The 21285-nt window shown below is 25.7% G+C and overlaps 2 protein-coding genes and 1 long non-coding RNA gene across 5 annotated transcripts in view; 2 read left to right on the forward strand and 1 right to left on the reverse strand.

Moving 5' to 3' along the window:
* The first annotated feature begins 362 nt into the window (after positions 1 to 362).
* Positions 363 to 6984, forward strand: LOC129966701 (peroxisome assembly protein 12-like). Its single transcript, XM_056081223.1, has 7 exons — positions 363 to 582; positions 682 to 790; positions 1422 to 1609; positions 3156 to 3376; positions 4205 to 4370; positions 5524 to 5603; positions 6814 to 6984. The coding sequence occupies exons 1-7, from the start codon at positions 463 to 465 to the stop codon at positions 6932 to 6934; spliced, it is 1005 nt and encodes a 334-aa protein (XP_055937198.1). The 5' UTR covers positions 363 to 462; the 3' UTR covers positions 6935 to 6984.
* A 223-nt stretch (positions 6985 to 7207) lies between these two features.
* The window catches only part of LOC129966700 (septin-4-like), a 41531-nt gene continuing 27453 nt past the window's right edge, over positions 7208 to 21285 (reverse strand). For 2 of the 3 annotated variants that reach the window (XM_056081221.1, XM_056081222.1), the window contains exons 5-13: positions 18566 to 18700; positions 14694 to 14811; positions 13200 to 13301; positions 12946 to 13042; positions 12128 to 12179; positions 11067 to 11171; positions 10796 to 10874; positions 7918 to 7992; positions 7209 to 7584 (exon numbers count right to left, since the gene is read on the reverse strand). In XM_056081221.1, coding sequence (XP_055937196.1) covers positions 7558 to 7584; positions 7918 to 7992; positions 10796 to 10874; positions 11067 to 11171; positions 12128 to 12179; positions 12946 to 13042; positions 13200 to 13301; positions 14694 to 14811; positions 18566 to 18700 — 790 coding nt within the window. In that variant the 3' untranslated portion in view covers positions 7209 to 7557. Of the gene's footprint in view, positions 7585 to 7917; positions 7993 to 10795; positions 10875 to 11066; positions 11172 to 12127; positions 12180 to 12945; positions 13043 to 13199; positions 13302 to 14693; positions 14812 to 18565; positions 18701 to 21285 lie in introns of all 3 variants that reach the window. The other variant, XM_056081220.1, reaches the window with a different exon arrangement.
* Positions 18586 to 21285, forward strand: part of LOC129966702 (uncharacterized) — a 133722-nt gene continuing 131022 nt past the window's right edge. The window contains exon 1 of the long non-coding RNA XR_008784289.1: positions 18586 to 18725. This is a non-coding gene — a long non-coding RNA (uncharacterized LOC129966702). The remainder of the gene's footprint in view (positions 18726 to 21285) is intronic.

Genomic DNA, 21285 nt, shown 5'->3' on the forward strand with positions numbered 1-21285 from the left:
CCGTAGATTTTCTAATTGCAATTAAAATATTATGTGTCAAATTGATCTACTGCGCCACACTTCAAATTGTTGAAATATACCGAATTTCTGGGAGAAACTGTTAACTTTCTTTGATAATCCATTTGTAATAAAAATTCTCTAACATTAATAACCTTTGTATTTCTCATCAGCTTTGGATCATGATTAATTTATTAAATTATGATTTATTTAATCGAACCTATCCATCCTTTCGCAGAAAAAGTTAGCAATGGATTTTAAATTTTTAAAATACTCACTAGATGGCAGCACGAACCAATCAATTCATTTCGCAAAAAATTTATTGTTACAAATATGGCAACAGTTAAGTTATTGCTTTCAGATTGGCAACAAGCTTAGTTACGGATGTAAACAAAAATATGGACCAGTGAATGGTATCATGATTGAACTGTAGGTTTCTGTTTCTCATGAAGACTTGAATTTGCAATGGCAGAGTATGGAATTCATCATGCAACATCTTCTGGCTCAAAGCCATCGATTTTCGAAGTTATTGGTCAAGAAAATTTAGTCTCTGCCCTTAGGGGATCTTTTCGTCACGTATTTAAAGTATGCTTTCTCTGATCATTTGTTTCCTGCTTTGATTATAAACTACTGTTACTAATAATAGTGTTGACGCTTATTTATATATTTTTTTAACTTATTTAGGTATTAGCTGAAAACAGTCCCGAGAAATTTGGATTGTTACATGAATATTTTGATGAAGGTTATACTGTAGTTGATTCAGTGTTTCAGTACATAAATCTGAGATTGAAGGGTAATATCGATTTTGAATAATTTAATTTATATTCATTTATCCTTCATACAAAAAACTGTAATTAGATTTCGGATCGCAACATTTGTTTTAATTAAAATTAAGTTTTTATATCTGTGCATAGCATGGTTTTTATTTATTCATCCAATAAACTTTATAATATTTTTGAATTAATTATTAATTTAATTCATATAATTTTAATTACTTTTCTGAAACGGTAAATGTATAATATTTTATGTGAAAATTTTTTATTTAAGGAAATAAGTATGTATTTTCATCACAAGTTTGCAAAATTGAAATTAGAGGGATGTGAGATTACTATTAATTTGTTCAAAAGATTATTTTTGCAGTAGTGAAGATCTGAGTTTAATAAAGTTAATAATTCAAATTAAGATTACTTTTTATATAAAATATGTATAATAGGAGTTTTTATATATTTATAAATATTTGCATTGTTTTTCGCTTGTATTATACAAATAATTGTCCATAAATTTAGGCAATTTTTAAATTTTTTTTAAATATTGAATATTTTTTTGTATAAAAGATTAACTTTTTACGCATACATGGCTGTTTCTAAATTGAAAGTTGTTTAAGATTTATGGAATATGTTTCTCATTCAGTCTCTTATTTTCAGGTGGATTATTTCCTGAAACATTTTATGGGTTGAAACGAATACCAGACCCAAGAAATCCTAATGTTTCTAAACAAAAGGTTATGACTTGGGTGTTCTTTGCTGTTGTGTTTCCTTATGTTCAAACTCAAATGGAGCGTTTGTACAAAGATATCAGAGAAGAACATTCACAAGGTTCTTTTAATTATAAGGTTTGTTACTTTGATTTTCTTCACATTTGTATGTTTAGAATATACTTTTTAAAGAAGGCCATGAAATATGTGAATAAAATTAAATATATGTTATTTTATATAAAGTGTATAAAATTGTTGCAGTGAGATTAATAGTAATTGGTTAATACTTATTTGAAAGGGTTTTTTTTTGGGGGGGGAGAAGGGGGTGCTTTTTACAATGAAAATTAATTATTTAAACCAATTTCAGAACTCTGCAGGAGAATTTGTCAAGTAGGTGATTTTGAGAATCCTGGGCAATTCTTCACTTTTCCCAGTTATTAATAAATGATATTATTTAAATAAAATATATTAGTAATTACTGGTCATCTGCTTAAAATCCTTTAATATTTTGATATCTTATTTTATTGAGGGTGAGATAGACTAACCTGTAAGCAAATTTGAACATGTGAAGAAAAAATTCTTAAAATGTTTATCTGAAATTTAAAAGTTTATTTTATTTTAATTTAAATAAATTTGAGTACTGAAACCTTATAAATTGATTCAAACACAATAAAATTACCTTTGAAAATACTCCATTATTATATAAAATATTAATTTTAAACTCCTTATGTTTGTTACATGTATATGTAACAAACATAAGGAGTTTGTTACATGTATATGTTTGTTACAAACACACATACATGTAACAAACATGTATGTGTGTTGTCTGCTTTGTATATTTGCTAATTCATCTCTATTTATAAAATTTATACATTGTCAGTGAATTTGATAGAAAAAATTTGTGTTTAATTTTATTGAATTTGAGTTTAAAATGTGTTACATTTTATTCATGCTTTATAAATATTAAATTATATTATAATCATATATTATATTTACAGAAATCTTTCTATAATACATTTTTTCTAATATTCTAAATTGAAAGAAGAAGAAAATATTTTTGATGATATAGAAACACTGGTGAATTAATCAGGAGAGTATTATATATCTATTATTACAAAAATATTTATGTTTAAAATTTACTTGAAACAAAGTAATACTATTCAAATTAGGTATATATTCAGGTTTGCAATTTCTGCAAAAATAAAACTTTTTTAAACATAGAAATGGATAAAAGATAAGTACATTATATCTGGTTTTATTAATCATTGTTTTGTATATGCTAATTACCGTATTAAAAATTTTACATGTAATTTAAAAAAAAGTGTAGTAGAATAGTTTAGCATTTAGATATTTTAGAGAAAAAAAAATTTTCCAGAAAAAATTAATGTATATGGATCAATTTTTGTGAACTGTGATATTTTTCAAAAGGTTGCTGATTTAGATCTTATATGTCTGCTAATCAAATTTAAATTTACACGTTGAAGAATTCTTTTATTTTGGAACAGAATGTATTTTTCTGATTTTATCTTTTTAGTATCTTATCTTTAATTTCTATTTTTTATTTTTATTTTTAAAATGCTGATACTTCTCCTTATTTGTATTTTAAATATATGTTTACTTTTCATCTCGACTATGCAAAAATTAGCATTATATTCATTTTTTTTCTCTCTCTCCCTTTTGCTAGGATTTCAAGAGGCGGTTGGCCTTATTGTACTTAAAATTTTATCCTCTTTACAATTTCATGTGGGAGATGACAGTTTTGTGCTACTATATGGCATTCGCCCTGAAAAAAACTTCTTATCATTCTCCACTTATGCATCTTACATCAACTACCCTAACTCACTTTACAGCTTTTGATCTGTCTGCAGATGCCTGGAAAGAATACATTCCTGAAAATCAGCAAAGGTGAGCAATAATATCAATATGTATGATTCTTATTTGGCAAATTTTACCTGTTTTTAAAATATGATTTTAAAAATTTAATATTGTAATTTCTTACAACCTAGAAGGAATAATCATACCACTAAAATTGGTCAAAACCATTTTTAGAAGTATGCAAATGATTATTCATTCAAAAAATTAATGGATTGCAGTAATATTGAGTCATTTAATTTTAATTTTGTCATTCATTTAATGCAACTACCTTTGTAGGATTTGAATTTGAAGACATCCTCAGATAAATCTTTACTCCTCATTGGCTAATTATTATTTTCCAAAAGGTTGTCTTTAATATCTCATGTGCAAATTGAGGCTCATGTTTGCATTAAAAGTAATAGTAATTTCAGCTATCTTGAAATGAAATATAATTTAAAATAAACAAATAAATAATGTCAAGCAAATATTTGTAAGTTTTATTTAATTTTATTTCTAAAAATTTCTTTATTAGTTCTGGTAATGTGAGATTAATTATCTCCGAATTTTTTTGAAATGAAAGCATGCAAAAGGAAGCAGCTCATTATTATTATTTTTTTTATTGATTCCATATCAATTCAGTGTATTTTAGAAAAATGAAGAATAAAAGTTAATAAAAATTTGTGTCTTTGAATTTAATGCTATTATACTGCTGTGTTTCATAATTCTGTTATAAATAAGTAAATGATAGTGAAAGATCATTTAAAATTATAATTTTTTAAATTTATTAAAGATTTTTTTTAAATTTCTAATCAAATGTTGTTAAACAATTTTCTCTCTCTTTGTTGCATATTATTAATTTTTGAAAATGTCTTTTAACAGGAAACTGATCACTACTTTGTGGAACTGTATGAATATTTTTGTTGGAGGAGTTACTCTCACTATCTCAGTGGGTGCATTCATAACTCAGTTTATACACTGGTGGTACAACAGACAAGGCAGCAATACTAACTTTGCTCCATTACCAGTACCTCCACCTCCTCTAAAGGTTTGAGATGATCCTACTTTTATTAGCTAATGATCCTACTTTTATTTTAAGCTATTACTAAATAATTATAAAATTCTGTTATATATTTTAAAAAATTTTCTAATTCCTAAATATTGTTCATTGTGATACTTCTTTAACAAATATATTTTCATGAGAATTGTGCACTTCTCTATCTTAATTATGACCAAAATTATGACAGCTGAGAAGTCATTTGATTTATCAAATGTCAATGCATTTGCTTTTTCTAATGGAAGAAGAAAGATCAACATGCTGTTTAACTTTCATTATATTTCAATATTAAGTGTTAATTCACTTCTATTATGTTCATTTTAAAATAAACTACATTAAATTTTTCATTTTTCTTCTTAATTTTCATAAGAAGTGTTGTTGAGAATGTTTTTTATTTGTGCTTCCATCTCTCTGTAATTTTTATCTGTTTAAGGACTCTGAAGTTTTATTATATTTTTATCTGTATTACTTCGAGAACATAATGATGAAACATTATTTCAAACTCTTTAATTTTTAGTCCATTATTCACTATTAAAATATAGTGTAGGCAACCTTACAATTAATGTCTTGAGCATGAAGTGTAGCTTTTCAGAAAATAAACTTGTTTTTAATTAAAATTGCTCAAAAAATTTCAGTATTAATGTGTGTACTTTCTTTGTGAAACATTATTTATTCTGTTATTTAATTTAATACTTCTTGATTGAAAAATCTATTGAATATCCATGAAGTAGTTTTGTGTCTTGAGAGATATTTACTGTAACATGGTGTACTGTATAGTCTAGTGACTAGTTTTTATCATTACTAAAGATTGCATTGATTCTTTTAGTGGTTGTACATTTTGTTTACCAGCATTAATTCCTGTGTAGAAATTTTTTTCCTAATTATACCTTAGTCACTTCATTTTTTTTTTGTATAGTTATTATTGTTATTATTTTAGATAAGGGTTTAAAATGGTAAATAAAATTAAGAAAAAACATTCATATATATATATAATTGTGAAAATACTTTTAATTTCCACTTTTTTGTTGACTTGGTTCATATATTTTTTGCATAAACTTTTATATATCTATACATTCATTTTATTGGCAAGCAAGATTTTAATAAGCATTTATCATCATTCTAAAGATAAATGCATCATTTTTAGTGGCAAACTGATGATGAAGTTGATATGTGTCCACTGTGTAAGAAAAAAAGAACAAATGATACTGTTTTGAGCAGCAGTGGGTAAGTTGCTTAAAAACTATTACAAAAAGTTCTTAAGAATTCTTGTGAATATTCTTCAAATATAGATACAGATTATAATTAAAAATTTTCGTTTAGATTAAAATCCAAATTATGTACTAAGTTACAAGTTTGAAATCAAGAGACTAAATAAAATAATAAAAATTCTTTTATGTTTCATTTATATGAATTTTGTGCTATGTGTGGATCATGCAATTATCTACAGTTTTAACAACTGGAATCATTGTTTTAGTTAGTAGCTCAAAAATATCTATGTCTTATTAGAGGATAAAATATGTTTAAAATATAAATCTATGTCCTTTTTTTTTTTTTTTTTTTTTACCCTTCTTTTTCTTTCAAATATAGATACAAAATAAAATAAAAAAATTCTTTTAGATTAAAATCCACATAGTATATTATCATTTTAAATTACAAATTTGAAATAAAGAGTGTTAATTAAAAATGTAAAATTTATGTTATTAATTTTGAAAAGCTGGAAAATTATCTTTCAAAACTAATATTTATGTTTAAAAATATGATTGAGAAAAAAGTCAGTCGCCATTTCCTAATTAATCTGTAAAGAACCCAACTCAGATTAAAGCCTAAATTTCTGTAATTTATTTTAAATTATGGTGAAAATGTAAAGATTGAAATAAGTATGAAATAAAATTAATTCTTGGGAAATTGTCAAAAAATTGGCAATAGTAATTTTAAAATATAGAAAAATAATTAGAAAATACAACTTAATTTTGATTTTTTTAATTGCCCCAAAAATTAATTAAAGGGAAAAAACAAAAGTTTAAAATGGTAGTAGTTTGATTGTAAAATCTAACTACTTTGTGGTATAGCCTGAAAATTGTTTAGGACTGTGGATAAAAGAAAAAAGGAATAGTTAATGAGTTTTATTTACCAATAACTATTGATAAATTATTGTATTTTGTTTATCTACTTTTCATATTATTAACATATCATATCGTATTCCTCTATTTTATACTGCATGGATGAAAGGGTAATTCTTTTGAAAAGTGTTTCATAGTAGAAATGTATTGTTTAGTATTTTACTTCTATGTATTTGGTCAATAAAGTTAACCTGTTGTTATCTAAGATTTAACCAAAGGTTATTCTTTGACAAATGATTATTGAGTTTTTATAAATGCATCATAAGTTATTTGTTATTATCAAAATTAATTTTATTCTATTTATGTGCATATAGGTTTGTTTTCTGCTATCCATGTATATTTCATTTCGTTCAAGATAATCAAAAGTGTCCTGTTACAGGATATAAATCTTCATTAAATCAACTTGTAAAATTGTATCAAAGTGATGAATATTAGGTATGAAAGCTGTTTGTATATTAATTATATCAATGTTATATATATTGTATATTTTAGAATAAAAATATTGATGCTTTTTTCAGCTAAAATTTGGGACTCTCTCAATGTGTGTTTATATAAATTTTTGTAAAGATATCTTTCTAAATATTTAATCCTTTATACAGTGTGTTTATTCTCTAATGTACATTGTAAGCCATAAAGTTATAAATATGGAAAAATGAGGCAAAAAGTTTTTCTTGTAAAGAAGAATTTAATTTTTAACACATTTTATTCAAAAACATCACTGAAGTGATACTAAATTTTACCATTATCAAAAAACAGTAACAATAAATCTTGACTTTGCAAAAAGAAATGGTAATATGTACAAAAAAATCTAACATCAGATCTAAACATTTTATGTGATGCGATGTTCAATATGCAACAAAATCATACTGCACTTTAATAGTGAATTATTACAGATTCAGTCACAGCTGACACATTAGTCTATAAATAGAAAGTCTTAACATCAAATTCTTGTATTTCACTTCAAAGGTCTTTATGTCACTTAATCTTTGGTTTTCATGCAATATTTTTTTTAAAAATAACTTCATCTTATGAGTTGTTGCTCATATTGTGATGAGATTTTAAAAATTCAGTTCACGAGCTTCCTCCTAAAAAGATATTAATCATAAGTAAACTGTATTTATTTCCAATTCATTCATTCAAATTAATCCATTTATATATATATTCCTTTTGTAATTAAAGTATGCTTCAAAAGTAATGAAAGAATACTTTAAACCACTGAAATATTCTCTATATATATCAGATTAAAAGCAAATAAATTCACAGAGCAGCATTATTGCTGTAATCAATAAAATGAATAGCAAATTAAGGCAGTGTTACAAAAATATTGTGCGTCTTAAATAGATCACAAACTGAAGGAAATTATTCAAACTACAGCAACCAAGCATCTACTTTTAAAAACTTATAATGTTTTCACTTGCTTTCTGTCCTTCTTCTGTACCAGCAGCTCGGAGTTTCTGTTGCATCTGCTGTAGCATATCTTGCATCTTTCGAATCTATGGACAATAAAAAAGTATTATAAATAGAATAAATATAAGAGATAAATAATAAAATAAGGGATAAATTAAAATAAGGATAGTTACAATTTATTCACACTTTTGAAATAAATTATTTCTACATAATGTTATTTTTTTAATAAAAATAATTTTTAATCAACAAAATCACTTTAACATAATAAGTTGTGTGAATCTTCATTTTTCATGAGCTCCTATGAAAATGCTGAATTAACAAAACTCGGTAAAGTTTCCTTTTCAAAAGTATTTAGCCTATGTTTTATTTGCATCTTTCTTTTTTTCTTTCTTTCTTTCTTTCTTTTTTTTTTATTATTTCACATTTTTTTGGTGAGCATGTTGCTTTTGTGCATAGTTGATATCATTATTTAAAAACTCCTTGAAATTCATTTTGAATAATTCATTTGCATTTTTTTTTTTTTTTTTTTTTTTTTTTTGAAAAGCTTATTTGAAGATTTTGAATTAATGCCTTTTGCCATTTAAAGACCATGTGAAAGTTCCAATAACATCTTATTTTGGATTTTAAAAGAAGCTCCTTTAAAATATTCCTACACACTTTCTGCGAGCTTATATTTTACATGCTTATTTTTTCTCAATTTTTGACTAATGTAATTGAATTGTGTATCTGCATATCAATCACAGAAAAATGCATTATTTCTAATATTTCTTGTGATAAGTATATTAAGAATTCTGATTAACTTATTTTGTTTAAAACTGTAGTTAATTTATTAAAATTAATTGTTGGAGTTACCATTTATTAAATTAAAATTGTAGTTTTTTTTTCAGTATTATATTTTAAACATCATGTAGAACAAGACTTTTTAAGCTATAGGTTGCAACCCATTATTTCTTAGTAATTAAAATTTTCTAACTTCAAAGTGGGATATATATCTAATTTTATCTGTAATCTGATTTTGGGAGTGTAATAACATTTTTCAAATAGCAAGTGGAAAAAGTTTCAGAAATTCTAACTTTGAAGATTATTTTGTAATTTTTTATAGAAGAAAATTTAAAATATAAAATCATTTTAAATATAAATCATCTTTTGTGTTGCAATATTAATTGTATCTATTATTTCTAAATGTCAAAATAATTATCAAATTTTTTTTTTTATTGAAACCATTTAAATTTTCATAAATATGATTTAAAGAGTTAATTGTTACATGCTGCACTATATCTTTTCATAGAGAATTATCATTTTAAATATATTAAAAAGCATTTCTCTTGCAATATATGTGAAACTACTTGCCCATGATTTAAATTACCAATGAATGTAATTTTAAAATACTAAGCTGAACTTTCTATTTTGATTAAATTTATTTTAGATTTATTATTTTCTCAAAGCCTTTTGTTACTGAGTGTGCTGCCTTTAATCAAATAAATTTGTAATTTCTTTAAAAAATTAATTATATAAATATTAGGTGCTCTATCACTCATTTCAATACAAAATTTTGGCTATATGCAAAAAAAAATATATAATGTTATATTTTCCATAATAAAATTATTTGAGATTATAGGATGTATTATTTCTGAAAATCTGAAAACAAATAGTATTTGATTTTCAGTTTCCTTTCTTTTGAAGAGATTATATTAATTTTTTTGAGGTACTCGAAACAATATTGTTATAACATGTATGTGTTGAATTTCATTATTGTGAAATATTGCAAGCCTATGCTTGACAAGAATCTATCTTTCTCTCTCTCTCCCCTCAAGAAAGTTTCTGTTCAAAGAAACATGATTGTAACAGTAGTTAAATGGTGTCAGATTAAAAAAAAAAAAAAAAAAATGTAATGAATGTTAGCACTGTAAAAAAGAATTAAAGATGTGATTGTAGAAATTGCATCATGATGAAAGGCGACTTAAAAGTACACAAAATTATGTTAGTGTTACAAAAATTCATTTATATCTTTGCTTTTTTTCAAAAGTCATGCTCAATTTTTTTATCATCTTTGAGAAATTTTTAATTGTTTTACTTTGAAATTATATTTAATAAACTGGATTTTTTTATAGTAAGAAATTATCAATTCATTTTTATTTAGTTAAGGTATTTTATTAATGAAATCAAGGTATCAGATTAAAAAAAATGAATTGTTAAATGGGAATCTGCGTGCAGCTATTCTTGCCAGCATGACATAAAATTCATAATATTAATAAAAAATATTGATCTTCAGAAATGGGTTGAAACATTTAAGGTTACTATATTCTTTTTTTTTTCTAAACCTGAGGTGAACTTTCCTTTGAAAATAAAATAATAATAAGTTAGTAAGTAATAATAATAAGTTAACATTAAGTATAAAGCTCTCATAAAATCTGTCTTCTAATAAAAAATAATATAATTTTCAGCATCAAAAAATGGTGACAAGAAAAATGAAAAATAAAACAATTAAAAAGTAGCAGGCTACGAAAAGCACTGATAAGGAATTAAACAGAAATCATAAGTATTTTTTATGTACTTTTAAATATTTAATATTTTAAAATCTAGTTAACTGTCAGCTTATATTTCTCGGGAATTGTTATTGGAAAACATTTTATGTATTCATTTCCCCTTGAACTAAGAAATCGTTTTCATTTTCTTCAAGAATAATTGTTATAAAGTTATTTAGTTTATAAAGTTACTAAATTAATTTATTAAGATAAGCTATATGAATTTTTTTGTAATTTTGCCATATTTGTATTAGGAATTAATAAGAGAAATTCACCTTATTTTTTAAACTAATATTTTAATCCAATAAAGTATTTTATAATAGTATATAAGAATAATAAATTCTAGAATAAGCCATTTTGTTACCTCTTCTTCCTTTTGTTGCAGTAATCGATCTGTTTCCGCTACTGCTTCAAAATTTGGTCCAGAGTCTCGCCTGAGTTTACTATAATAAATGACACTTTATTAGTCTTGCATTTTATGCATAAAATTTCAAAATATTTTACCTCTAGAATATTCAGTTATAAAAAGCTAAATTTTACATTCATTACATGATATATCATAGCTTATTAAATTCTTTTCTTGGTCATTCAAAATGTAAATATTTGTTATATGCCTTAACTGCAATATATCTTACTTTCTCTCTCTTGCTGCTTGCTGAGAAATTTTAGTGATATATTGTGCTCTGTAATTTTCATAATGGACATCTCTGGTGACATCTTTCAAATCCTGCATATGTGTGCTACAAAAATTAGAAAAGAAAATATTTGTTTCACTTAGCTGTATAGATATGATTTAATATAACTATTTTCTATGAAAGAAATCAAAACTAAATTTTAACTTAATAGGGCATAAGTTGAATATCTACATTTATTTAGAAACTATTTTATTGTAATTTTATGAACAAACATTTATTTATTACATAAATGCATATTTTAATATTATAAGAAATTACATTAATCTCAAGTAAAAGAATAATATATAAGTGAAACATTCTAACTAATGGAGAAAACTGAATTACTGATATTAAGTGATAAATTAATTTTCAATTTTAAATAAGCAATCACTTTTGAGGATGGTGTATTTGGAACAAAATGTGTGAAATAATTCTGTACATATAAGCTAACATAATACTATCTTCGAAGAATTTTTGTGGAAGATATAAAAATTGATATTAACATTTGAAATCTGTAGCTGTTCAGACACAAGATTTCTATTTCTTTCTACTATTAGGATATAAGCCTATCATCTTAAAGGATGGTACAACTTACATAATATCTTGTTAAATTGCATGATTATTCCATGTAATGAAATTTAGCTTTTCCTGGAAGCTTTTAATTATTAATTATTAGACAATACTTCAGTGCAGTAAAGTGTTATATTACTATTGGCCCTAATATTTGCAGTAAAAAGAAAATTTTTTGTTGCATCTTCAGATTTCGATTATGTGTGTTTTTCTTTACAATTTACTGCATAAAATTTGAGAAAAGTATGGTTTGCTAGCCAGATCTTGCCAAAACAGTTTTTTTTTATTGTTGTTGGACTGTTGATAAAGGCAAATTTTACCATAAGCCAGTTGTATTTTCGTAATTATCAAGTAGTGTTTTTTCCGTAATATTTTAAATTATATTTAAATATATTATATTATGAATGTTCTAACTTGGGTCATACTTTTTGAAATTATGATAATATTCTTACCTTATTAAGAATGTTCTTAGCTTTAAGAAGTCACTGTGTTTAGGATTTTCCACTGTAATTTAAGTATTCAAATGTTAAAATATGTACAACTATTTAAAATATCTTTAATAATACAAATATTCTAAAATTCTAATAAAAATATACTTGCTCTAATATAAATATTCAAAAATATACTATATCTGTACAGTCAAAAAGTTTTGAAACAAACTTGTATACTAATATGTTTTATTTTATGTTTGTTGAACTGTTAAGCATTTAAATTTATTCATATCAGAAGAAGTTTCTTACGAATATAAAATTGCTAAAGCAAATTTATTTTATGTTGCTCTTTCTCAAATTTTTCTTCGTGCCTTTTGAATCTAAATACATATTTAATTAAAATTTCAAAATCATACTATATTTTATCTATAAAAATTGTAATAAGCAACATCCAAGTTTCTATTTCCAAAAATAACTTTCAATAGATTGCCATTTATTCTGTAATTTTTAATGCTGAATTAAAAATATGTAACTTAATTTTTAAATAATCTCATCTTCTGATTATATACATGATTGTTTCTGAAACATAATTGAATTTAGATATTATATTTGAAATATATTTTATTAATTATATGAAAAGAATTTATTATTAATATATGAGCATTGCATACTTATATACCTATGAGTTGATATTTTTACCTATATAATTGATAAGACCTATTTATGCAACAAAATCTTTCAAATCAGAGTCTATTATTATTTGAAGAATTATAAATGTTGTTATTTTGAGGCAATTGTATATAATAAAAAAAAAAAATTTTATATAACCATTTTTTTACCTTCAACTATACCCCAAGGATATAGCCTCCCTCTGACCTTTCGACCATTTATTTCTACGATTTGCGTACTTCCGATGACAGCAAATGGTATGCTCTCCTGTAAAAGGAATCATATAAACATTCATTGAAATGGTTTTGGTTTCTAGTTGGAATAATTATGTCTTCATTGATCATTACATTATCATGTTTAAAACTTTTTTCTAATTAGGTTTGTTTTATTCTAAATTCAATTAAAATATTTGATAGGTTCTCACTTTTAATTCTTTGTCTTGTTGTTTGAACTCTTCATCTTCATCACTGTCACACTCTGGTAATTGATAAATTTTAATCTGCTGTTCTTCTACTTCTCGCAGAATCTGTAATAATTTTTATCCACATAATCATTGAGAAAAATAATAAATAACTTAACAATTCATGCTTCCTCTTATTATTATTTTAAAGTGATGTACAAAATAATTACAAAAATTGTTTTTTAATTGCTTTTTAACATCAGTAGTGGCCTTTTATCATCACTTAGAGGTAATCATTTAACATCGTTTAGATGTAAAATAAAAATGTGACATACTTTTTTTTTTTAACTTTGAGTTAGTTGCAGGGTTGTTCAAATTGGCAAATGCTTTGGAATTTGGAAATCACATCATATTTTAGTAAATTACTTATACTAATTCTGCCACTTCTTTCATGCAAAAAAAGTAACTTTTTCTTAATTCATTTGCACCTATAAAATAGGAGGTTTACTTATCTCTACCTATTGCATGGAAAGCTAGCAATAGATGAAGTCATTTTGTCTCTCTTTTTTCTTTGTTATTTATATAGTATATCTTTTAAGGTATAACTTTATATTTTTTCCATAGAATTTCAATTTCATCATCTATATTGTTTGTTAGACATTTTCAATCTGACCTGTTTACTTTTTTGAAATCTAATCGATTTTATTTTCTTCTTAAAGAAATGTGTATATTTATATATTATATTTTCTAAACACTTTTTTATAAAATTCCACTGCAATATTTTCATTTTCATATAATTTTAAAATTTAATATATACACAAAATGAAATATTTAGTAGTTCTTTTGCTGTAAAATTCAAATTCAAGTTGCTTTAATTTGATTTTTATTTATCAGTAGTTTATTTTCCATTTTATTATTAAAAGAATTCGATTATTATTCATCAGTAATTTTTTTAAATTTTATTATTGATAAAGAAAATAAGGTTTTCTTCTTGATAGAAAAAATACGTATGTCTAATTTCAAATGAAAAAACTCAGGCTCATTTTGTGAGAAGAATTTTAGAAGGGAAAAAAATCTTGAAATGAAGCAATCCTTTAGTAAGTTAAGAAATTTAGTTAGTAGTTTTAATAAGTTACTTCTTAGATTTTTCAAAATCATTTAGGGAGAGATTATAAGAGAAAAAAGAAAATTCTTACACTTTGAATTAAAAGTAATCTTATTAGTTAACTGAATCTATAAATTAATTTCTAGAGGATTTTTCCTTGGAGTTGTTTTAATAATTACTTATAGATTTCTCAAATGTTTTAAAATAAAAAGCAGAAACTCATTACAGTTAATTTTTGTGTATTCCATTGATTTGTTTTAGCTTTTATATATTTATTTTTGGTCTGCTATATGTTACTTCTTATTTTCAATCTGATTGATCATTTAATGTAGTATTCATATAATTACATATAAATCTAATGGATATAAGTATTGAACAAAAAAATTTAAAAACAAAAATGTGTCTCTACTTACAGTATCTTTCAATTTTCTGACCTCAATTGGAGTAAGTGTATCTGCTTTTGCAATAATTGGTACAATGTTAACTTTACTGTGCAGTCTTTTCATGAATTCAACATCCAGTTGCCTTAACCTGCAAAAAATATATATTCAAAAAATTTTCACTCCTTAAACAGATTTAAATTGCTAATTCTTAATTATTGATTCAGAAAATAAATTAAGTAAAAAAATTCATTCATCCTTTTAAGTTTGTTTGTTGTACAATTATTTTATTTGTATATTGTTTTATACATATGCTTTTCTGTGCCTTTTATTTATTCATTATTTTATAAATTTATATTTAAAGTTGTCATTTCTTGCACTCCTTAGTGTAAAAGCGAATTATAAAGCATCTGCTAGGTCATTAGAGAATTCCTGTTTTTGCGTGACTGTAACAATAGTCTTGTTTAAAAATTTTTTATACATTTTATTTAATGTTTTATTTTGTGAGTCATCATGTTTTAGTATCTCTTTTACTCATAAAGATTAGTGTGTGTGTTTGCAAGCTATAGGCTACACCGTGTAACCTATGGCTACCAAATGTGATATCTATATGCCGTAGAGGGTAAAAATGTGCATTTTTATTGATTTTTGAAAATTTTTTTTACTTAAAAATTAAGCTGAATTTTCGTGTTTTTCAGGGTTAAATTTCGGAAATATAACTGTACAAAAATAAATTGTATGCCATTTCAAAAAAAAAATTTTTTAATGTCTTCTTAATGATACCAATTTAATAATCCTGCAAATTTTTGTTGAATTTTGGCAATGTTTTAAAAATATTTTTCATGTAATTTCCACTAATGGATTACATTGTTGTCTTGAAATTTAAAGCATTTCCAATGTTCGGTCAAATATTTATTCGCGTGAATTTCTTTCATTTTTGAAAGATTAAAAAAGGAGGATTCTGTTTAATATCAGTGTAGGTGACAAATCAAATAAAAAGGGGAAGTTACATTGTCCAGAAATTTAGAAGATAGATGAACCTGGTATTTACTTTTATAAAAGCACCATGGTATTATGGAACTGTCCCTATTAGGAAAGTTCATGTGCATGATAAACAAAAGTAAAACAATTAAAATAACATGGCTTTGTCAGACAGTTTGGCGGAATCGTGCACATGAAGTTCTATCTGAAATCATATTTAAGCAATATTCTCGGTGAACCAACAGCTCGCCTAAGGTGAATAGTAATGAATAAACTAGAAATTAAAATATTTATTATATCATATGAATATATATGCAAGTTGTATTTAATTTTCAATAGAGTCTAAGACATGCTTTGAGAAAAGAAAAATACACTATATTTTTTTTATGGTTTTGTATAATTCATATTATAGTTGGATTGTATGTTATATTGGATTAAAAAAATATCGTAAAAGAACGATTAAAGAGCACTGTTCTTTATTTTCTGCTGAATTCATTGGTCGTCAGTCATTCTGAAAAACAAGTAATTTTTACTTTTTTGTATACGAAGTATACAAACAGAAAATACTGTAATTGTAAAAAAAAAAATCGAATTCGGGATTTTGACGAACTCGATGTTTCAGACCATCCAGAGTCAGGAAATTTCATTTGTCGAATTATGTCAGTCTGTGACAATGACAATTCAAAGCGTTTTGAACTAGAGGGATAAAGTTCGATATATGGACTTAATACCAAATTTTTAGAGTTGTATCAAATTTTCAAAGAAATCCATTTTGGGCTGTCTGAATATAAGCGAACGCAATAGCAGCAAAAGGTAAAAATCTAGATGAATCAAATTTGGAACCGATTCCATGCAGTGTTGTTGATCGTCTGTCTGTCTATACTTTCAGTAGAAAATAAGAGTGATGATTCAAAAATGCAGTGACTTAAATATGTGAAATTTTGTATGTAGTTCTGGAATAATAATTGTAGTTGTCTGTCAAATTTTCGTTTTAAACAGTCGGGAAAAAGGCATCCAAAATGCACATTTTGGTTTTTTTCGTTCTATTGTATTAATCGCATGCCAGTGATTTATTACCAAAGATCGCATTCTATTAGGCTGTTTCTTAACTATTGTTTGCTAATGACGTAGGGTTAATAAAATACATTTATTAGAGAGTATGCAGAAAAAGTTTTTCAGAAAGACCACTCCTACTGATTAATTTAAATTTCTAAAGAAAAAAAGGAATTCATTCTCATGATCTATCTTAGATGATGAATGAAATTAAAATTTTAAATCTATATCTATATATCTATATACTTATAATAAAGCTCAATGTGTGTGTGTGTGTGTGTGTGTGTGTGTGTGTTGGCGCTCTACAGGCCAGACCGTTTGACATACTGCTACCAAATTTGGTACATGTATACCTTGGAGGTTGGGAATGTGCACCTGGGGTTTCTTTTTTCGAATTTTTAATTAGAATTTTAATTATTAATTAAAAACTAACTTTCCCGCCAAAAAAATCTTTCATTTTCCCCACCGCCAACTTTTTCGCCAAAAAAATCTTCCATTATTCCCAGCGCCAAACGAGAAAGGCTTCAGTTTTTTTTTCTCCCAACAGTAATGAGGCTAGGGTTAAAAATTTTCGGCGGATTATTTCAATCGGTTCTGTTTATTTTCTTAATGTTTGATGCATTTAAAATTAAACATTTTTAATGAATCAATCTTTCAGATTCATTCTGAAGTACTTTTGAATTAAAATAAAACAGAATAAAGGAAATTAAAAATTTCTAATCCGCATAGCGTTACCCCAACTGGCGTAGAAAAAATCACGTATTTGCGTTACGTAACCAGCGAAGAAAATTCACGCATGCGCATTCTGTTCTGATTGTTGCCATGACAACATGTATATGCTTATAGTTTTAAGTACAACGTTTTTTAAGTAGTTTTTTTAAAACCTGTTTTCAACCGTTTTTTTTAAACGATTCGTTTTATTTTCTTAGTGTTTGATGCATTTAAATTTAAACATTGTTAATGAATCGATCTGCTCATAATGAATCTAAGAAAATTTTGTTGACCAACTCTGAAGATATTACATAAATTAAAAAAGATATTCTTTAGTGCCCATAAAGTTTAAACGCTGAGTGACTCTATTCTCAGTAATCAGATTATAAAAAAATGCTTTGTTTCAGTAAAAAATATTATTATATTAATTGAAGATAAATTCTTTCCACTTTAATTTAAAGCATAAATTCTACCGTTTTCAACCGTTTATTTTAAACGATTCGTTTTATTTTCTTAGTGTTTGATGCATTTAAATTTAAACATTGTTAATGAATCGATCTGCTCATAATGAATCTAAGAAAATTTTGTTGACCAACTCTTGAGATATTACATAAATTTAAAAAAATATTTAGTGCCCATAAAGTTTAAACGCTGAGTGACTCTATTTTCAGTAATCAGATTATAAAAAAATGCTTTGTTTCGGTAAAAAATATTATTATATTAATTGAAGATAAATTCTTTCCACTTTAATTTAAAGCATATATTCTACGGGTGCTAACAGAAAATGAGAGAGATACATATTACGTTATGACTGAAGGCCTTTATAATATTATGAATGAATTATATGATAATCAAAATTTGAAGTTTTAAAATATTTTGATGAAGAAGCTATTAAAGTAGAAATTGCATAAAATATTTAATTATTAAAATTTTAACGAACATTAAGATTGGCGAACCGGCTGGTCGCCAAAGGCGGCTAGTTAATAAATAAAAATAAGTATAAATTTTTAGTTGTAAATTAATTACTTTAGCTGATTATTAAATTATGTGTTTATTTTAAACTTATTTAGTCTCTGATATTAGATAAAGGCATTCGAATTCTCTAGTAATAAAAAATGCTTAGTAATTGTTAATTTATATTTGTAAACAACTTTACTTACCCGTGTCCATATGGAGGAATGAAGTATAAACAACAATGGACTCGGTTGTCAATAATATTCTTTCGATTCAAGCCGCTTTCATCTTTGAAGAACTGATTGAACTGTTCATCAATATACCTTTCAATCGTTTTCCAGCTGTAAAATAATGTAAAAATCTTTGGTAAGTGAAAACCTTTGCTAGTATAGTTAATCTATATAATATCTAAGTATTTTGCTTCTAGCGAACAGTTGAAAATAAAGATTTCAAAAGTTATTTCTTAGCTGCAACCTATTCTATTTAACTGTTAAGAGTGCAATAAAAAAAAAAAGTTCGTAAAACTGATCGAGTGGATCTACTATCGGAGATACCTTTGCATAAAGCAATTTAATAAAAATCTTATATTTCTTAACACTATATTTTTCCAGGGGAAAAAAAAAAAAAACGTAAATCATCTGAAAATGTATTAGTGACACTGGACATGGGTTCTTAGTGTCATTTAATATTTGACTCTCTATTTTTTTATAAGTTTCAAAATATTATCAATGTTTGATAAAAAAAAGAATGAAAAAAAAAAACCGCTTATGAAAATTGAAGTAATGAATATCAACCAAATGTCAGGAAAACATTACGTATACAGTTCTAATAATTTTGTAAAAGACTGTGAATATTAATACACTTATAGAAGTTTCCTTTCGATCTTCAATTTCGGTCAATTTTTCCTTTCGATTTCCATTCTCAGCTGTGGACTCGCAGCTTTCCTGGCACCCCGTTGACATTGATAGTATATAAAAACCAATAAGTTCATACAAAGATTTTGCTTGTTTGATCTACACCCCTTCCGCCAAAAGATGTATTTAGTCTTTTGTTGGATTATTGAATTAAATATTTTACGAAGTATATTGACAACAGAGCCAAGGTAGATTGTTGATATGAATTAGTAGGGAGAAAATGAGAGTTCTGGGCCAAAATGACCTTAGTTGACCCCGACTGAAATAGTTGATAACGAAACCCCTTCCTTGCAACTCACCCCTCCCCTCCACAACCCCTTCGAAGACAGATAAGACTTAAAAGGATGACTAATCAAATCTCTTCTATTTATATAAAGTAATAAATGCTTAAACACTAACTAGTTTTTCATGATGAAAATCGTTTAACAGAGTGAATATATATATATATATATATATATTCTATTACAACTTTTCAAGATAGATAATTCGAGAAGTAACAAAAAGTAATTAGTAGTTATTTTATTCTGAAAAAATTTTAAGTTCCAAAAATCAGAAAAACACTCGAAAAATCTTCAAAGTTCTAAAAGAAAGATGAGTCTTATCTGTCTTCGAAGGGATTCGGAAGGGAGGGGTGGGTTGCAGGGAAGGGGTTTCACTATCATCCCTTTCAGCCGGTGTCAACTGAGGTCATTTTGGCCCAGAACTACTTGAATTATTTATATCAGAATTCAATTATAATTTTTTAGCTTGAATTTTAAGCAAACAATGTGTTTTGGCTTACACTGAGTATATGTCAGAAGTCGTTTAAAAAAATCTATCCACTGATATTTTATTCATCGTTTATGCTTCATATTAGTTAAGAAAAAAGCGATATTGATAACGGAAATACTTCTTTTAGAATATAAATATTGTTCAGTATATCATGGCATCATATAATATTGTGTAACTCTGTATAATATCAAATATACAGAATCGTTCAACATATTATATTACCTCGTTTTCAAACCTTTTATAAATTGCATCCCTTAAAATAAATGTTCACTATTATGGACACATGATATCATTTGATTTTAAACGAAGCCTTGTGATAACAGTTGATTTAATTATAGGTATTTGCAATTTTGTCAGCTGTGATATAGTGGTAGAAGAGCAATTGAGTAGTAGATAAATGAAGCGCTAGTTTTAGTAGGCACCTGCTGGCAAAGCAAGGGTGCGTGAGTTTAAGTCAAATTGCTTAAGGTAAAACATTTGCGGTAGTTTTAAAGTCAAATATGCTGAAATGGCAGAAAACTAATACCATGCCCTGATGCTGTTTAACACCTGCAAAAAAACTAAAGGTGTCAAGGGGGACAGATATTATGTTGTGCCACAGACGACATTGTTTGTCAGTACCAGAAACAAGAACAATGATATCAATTTATGCTCACATCACATTTGAAATATAGCATGCAGTAAGATGGCAAAGAGACATCACTCGTGTGACTGCACAATGACAAAACAATAGTTTTTTTTTTCTTTTACTTTTTAAAATGTGTGACAATTTGTGTATATGAAAAATAATATTTTGTGTCATTTATCTTTGCTATGTCACAAATGCCACTTCGTTCTCTTTTTTAATCCCATTATTCATCTGTACTGGAGGAAAAGGATGTGACAACATCATAGCATAAAATAGCATATAGTTAGATGGTATGCATTGTTACGCTTATTATGTGACTGCATACTGCTTGAAAATGATTTTATTCCGATTTTTTTTTTCTTTTGTTGTTTAGCATTTTTATTTGCTTATCTTAATTCTGTAAATATGTTTGCATATTGGTTTTGGAGAAGAAATTGAATTAAGTGTATATAGGACCTTTAAACTTTCACCAACTTTCGAGATCTGTTTTACCTGTTAAAGGTCCTATAGATCCTTAAGTGGTTCGCTTAAAATGTTTTAAGCTTATATTGGACACGGAATTGCCTGTGACGTTATGAATGTGAGAAAATCAAAAATTACAGTTAATATAAAT

The sequence above is a fragment of the Argiope bruennichi genome, chromosome 4 (genome assembly GCF_947563725.1).
Source record: "Argiope bruennichi chromosome 4, qqArgBrue1.1, whole genome shotgun sequence".
In the NCBI taxonomy this organism is placed as follows: Eukaryota; Metazoa; Arthropoda; class Arachnida; order Araneae; family Araneidae; genus Argiope; species Argiope bruennichi.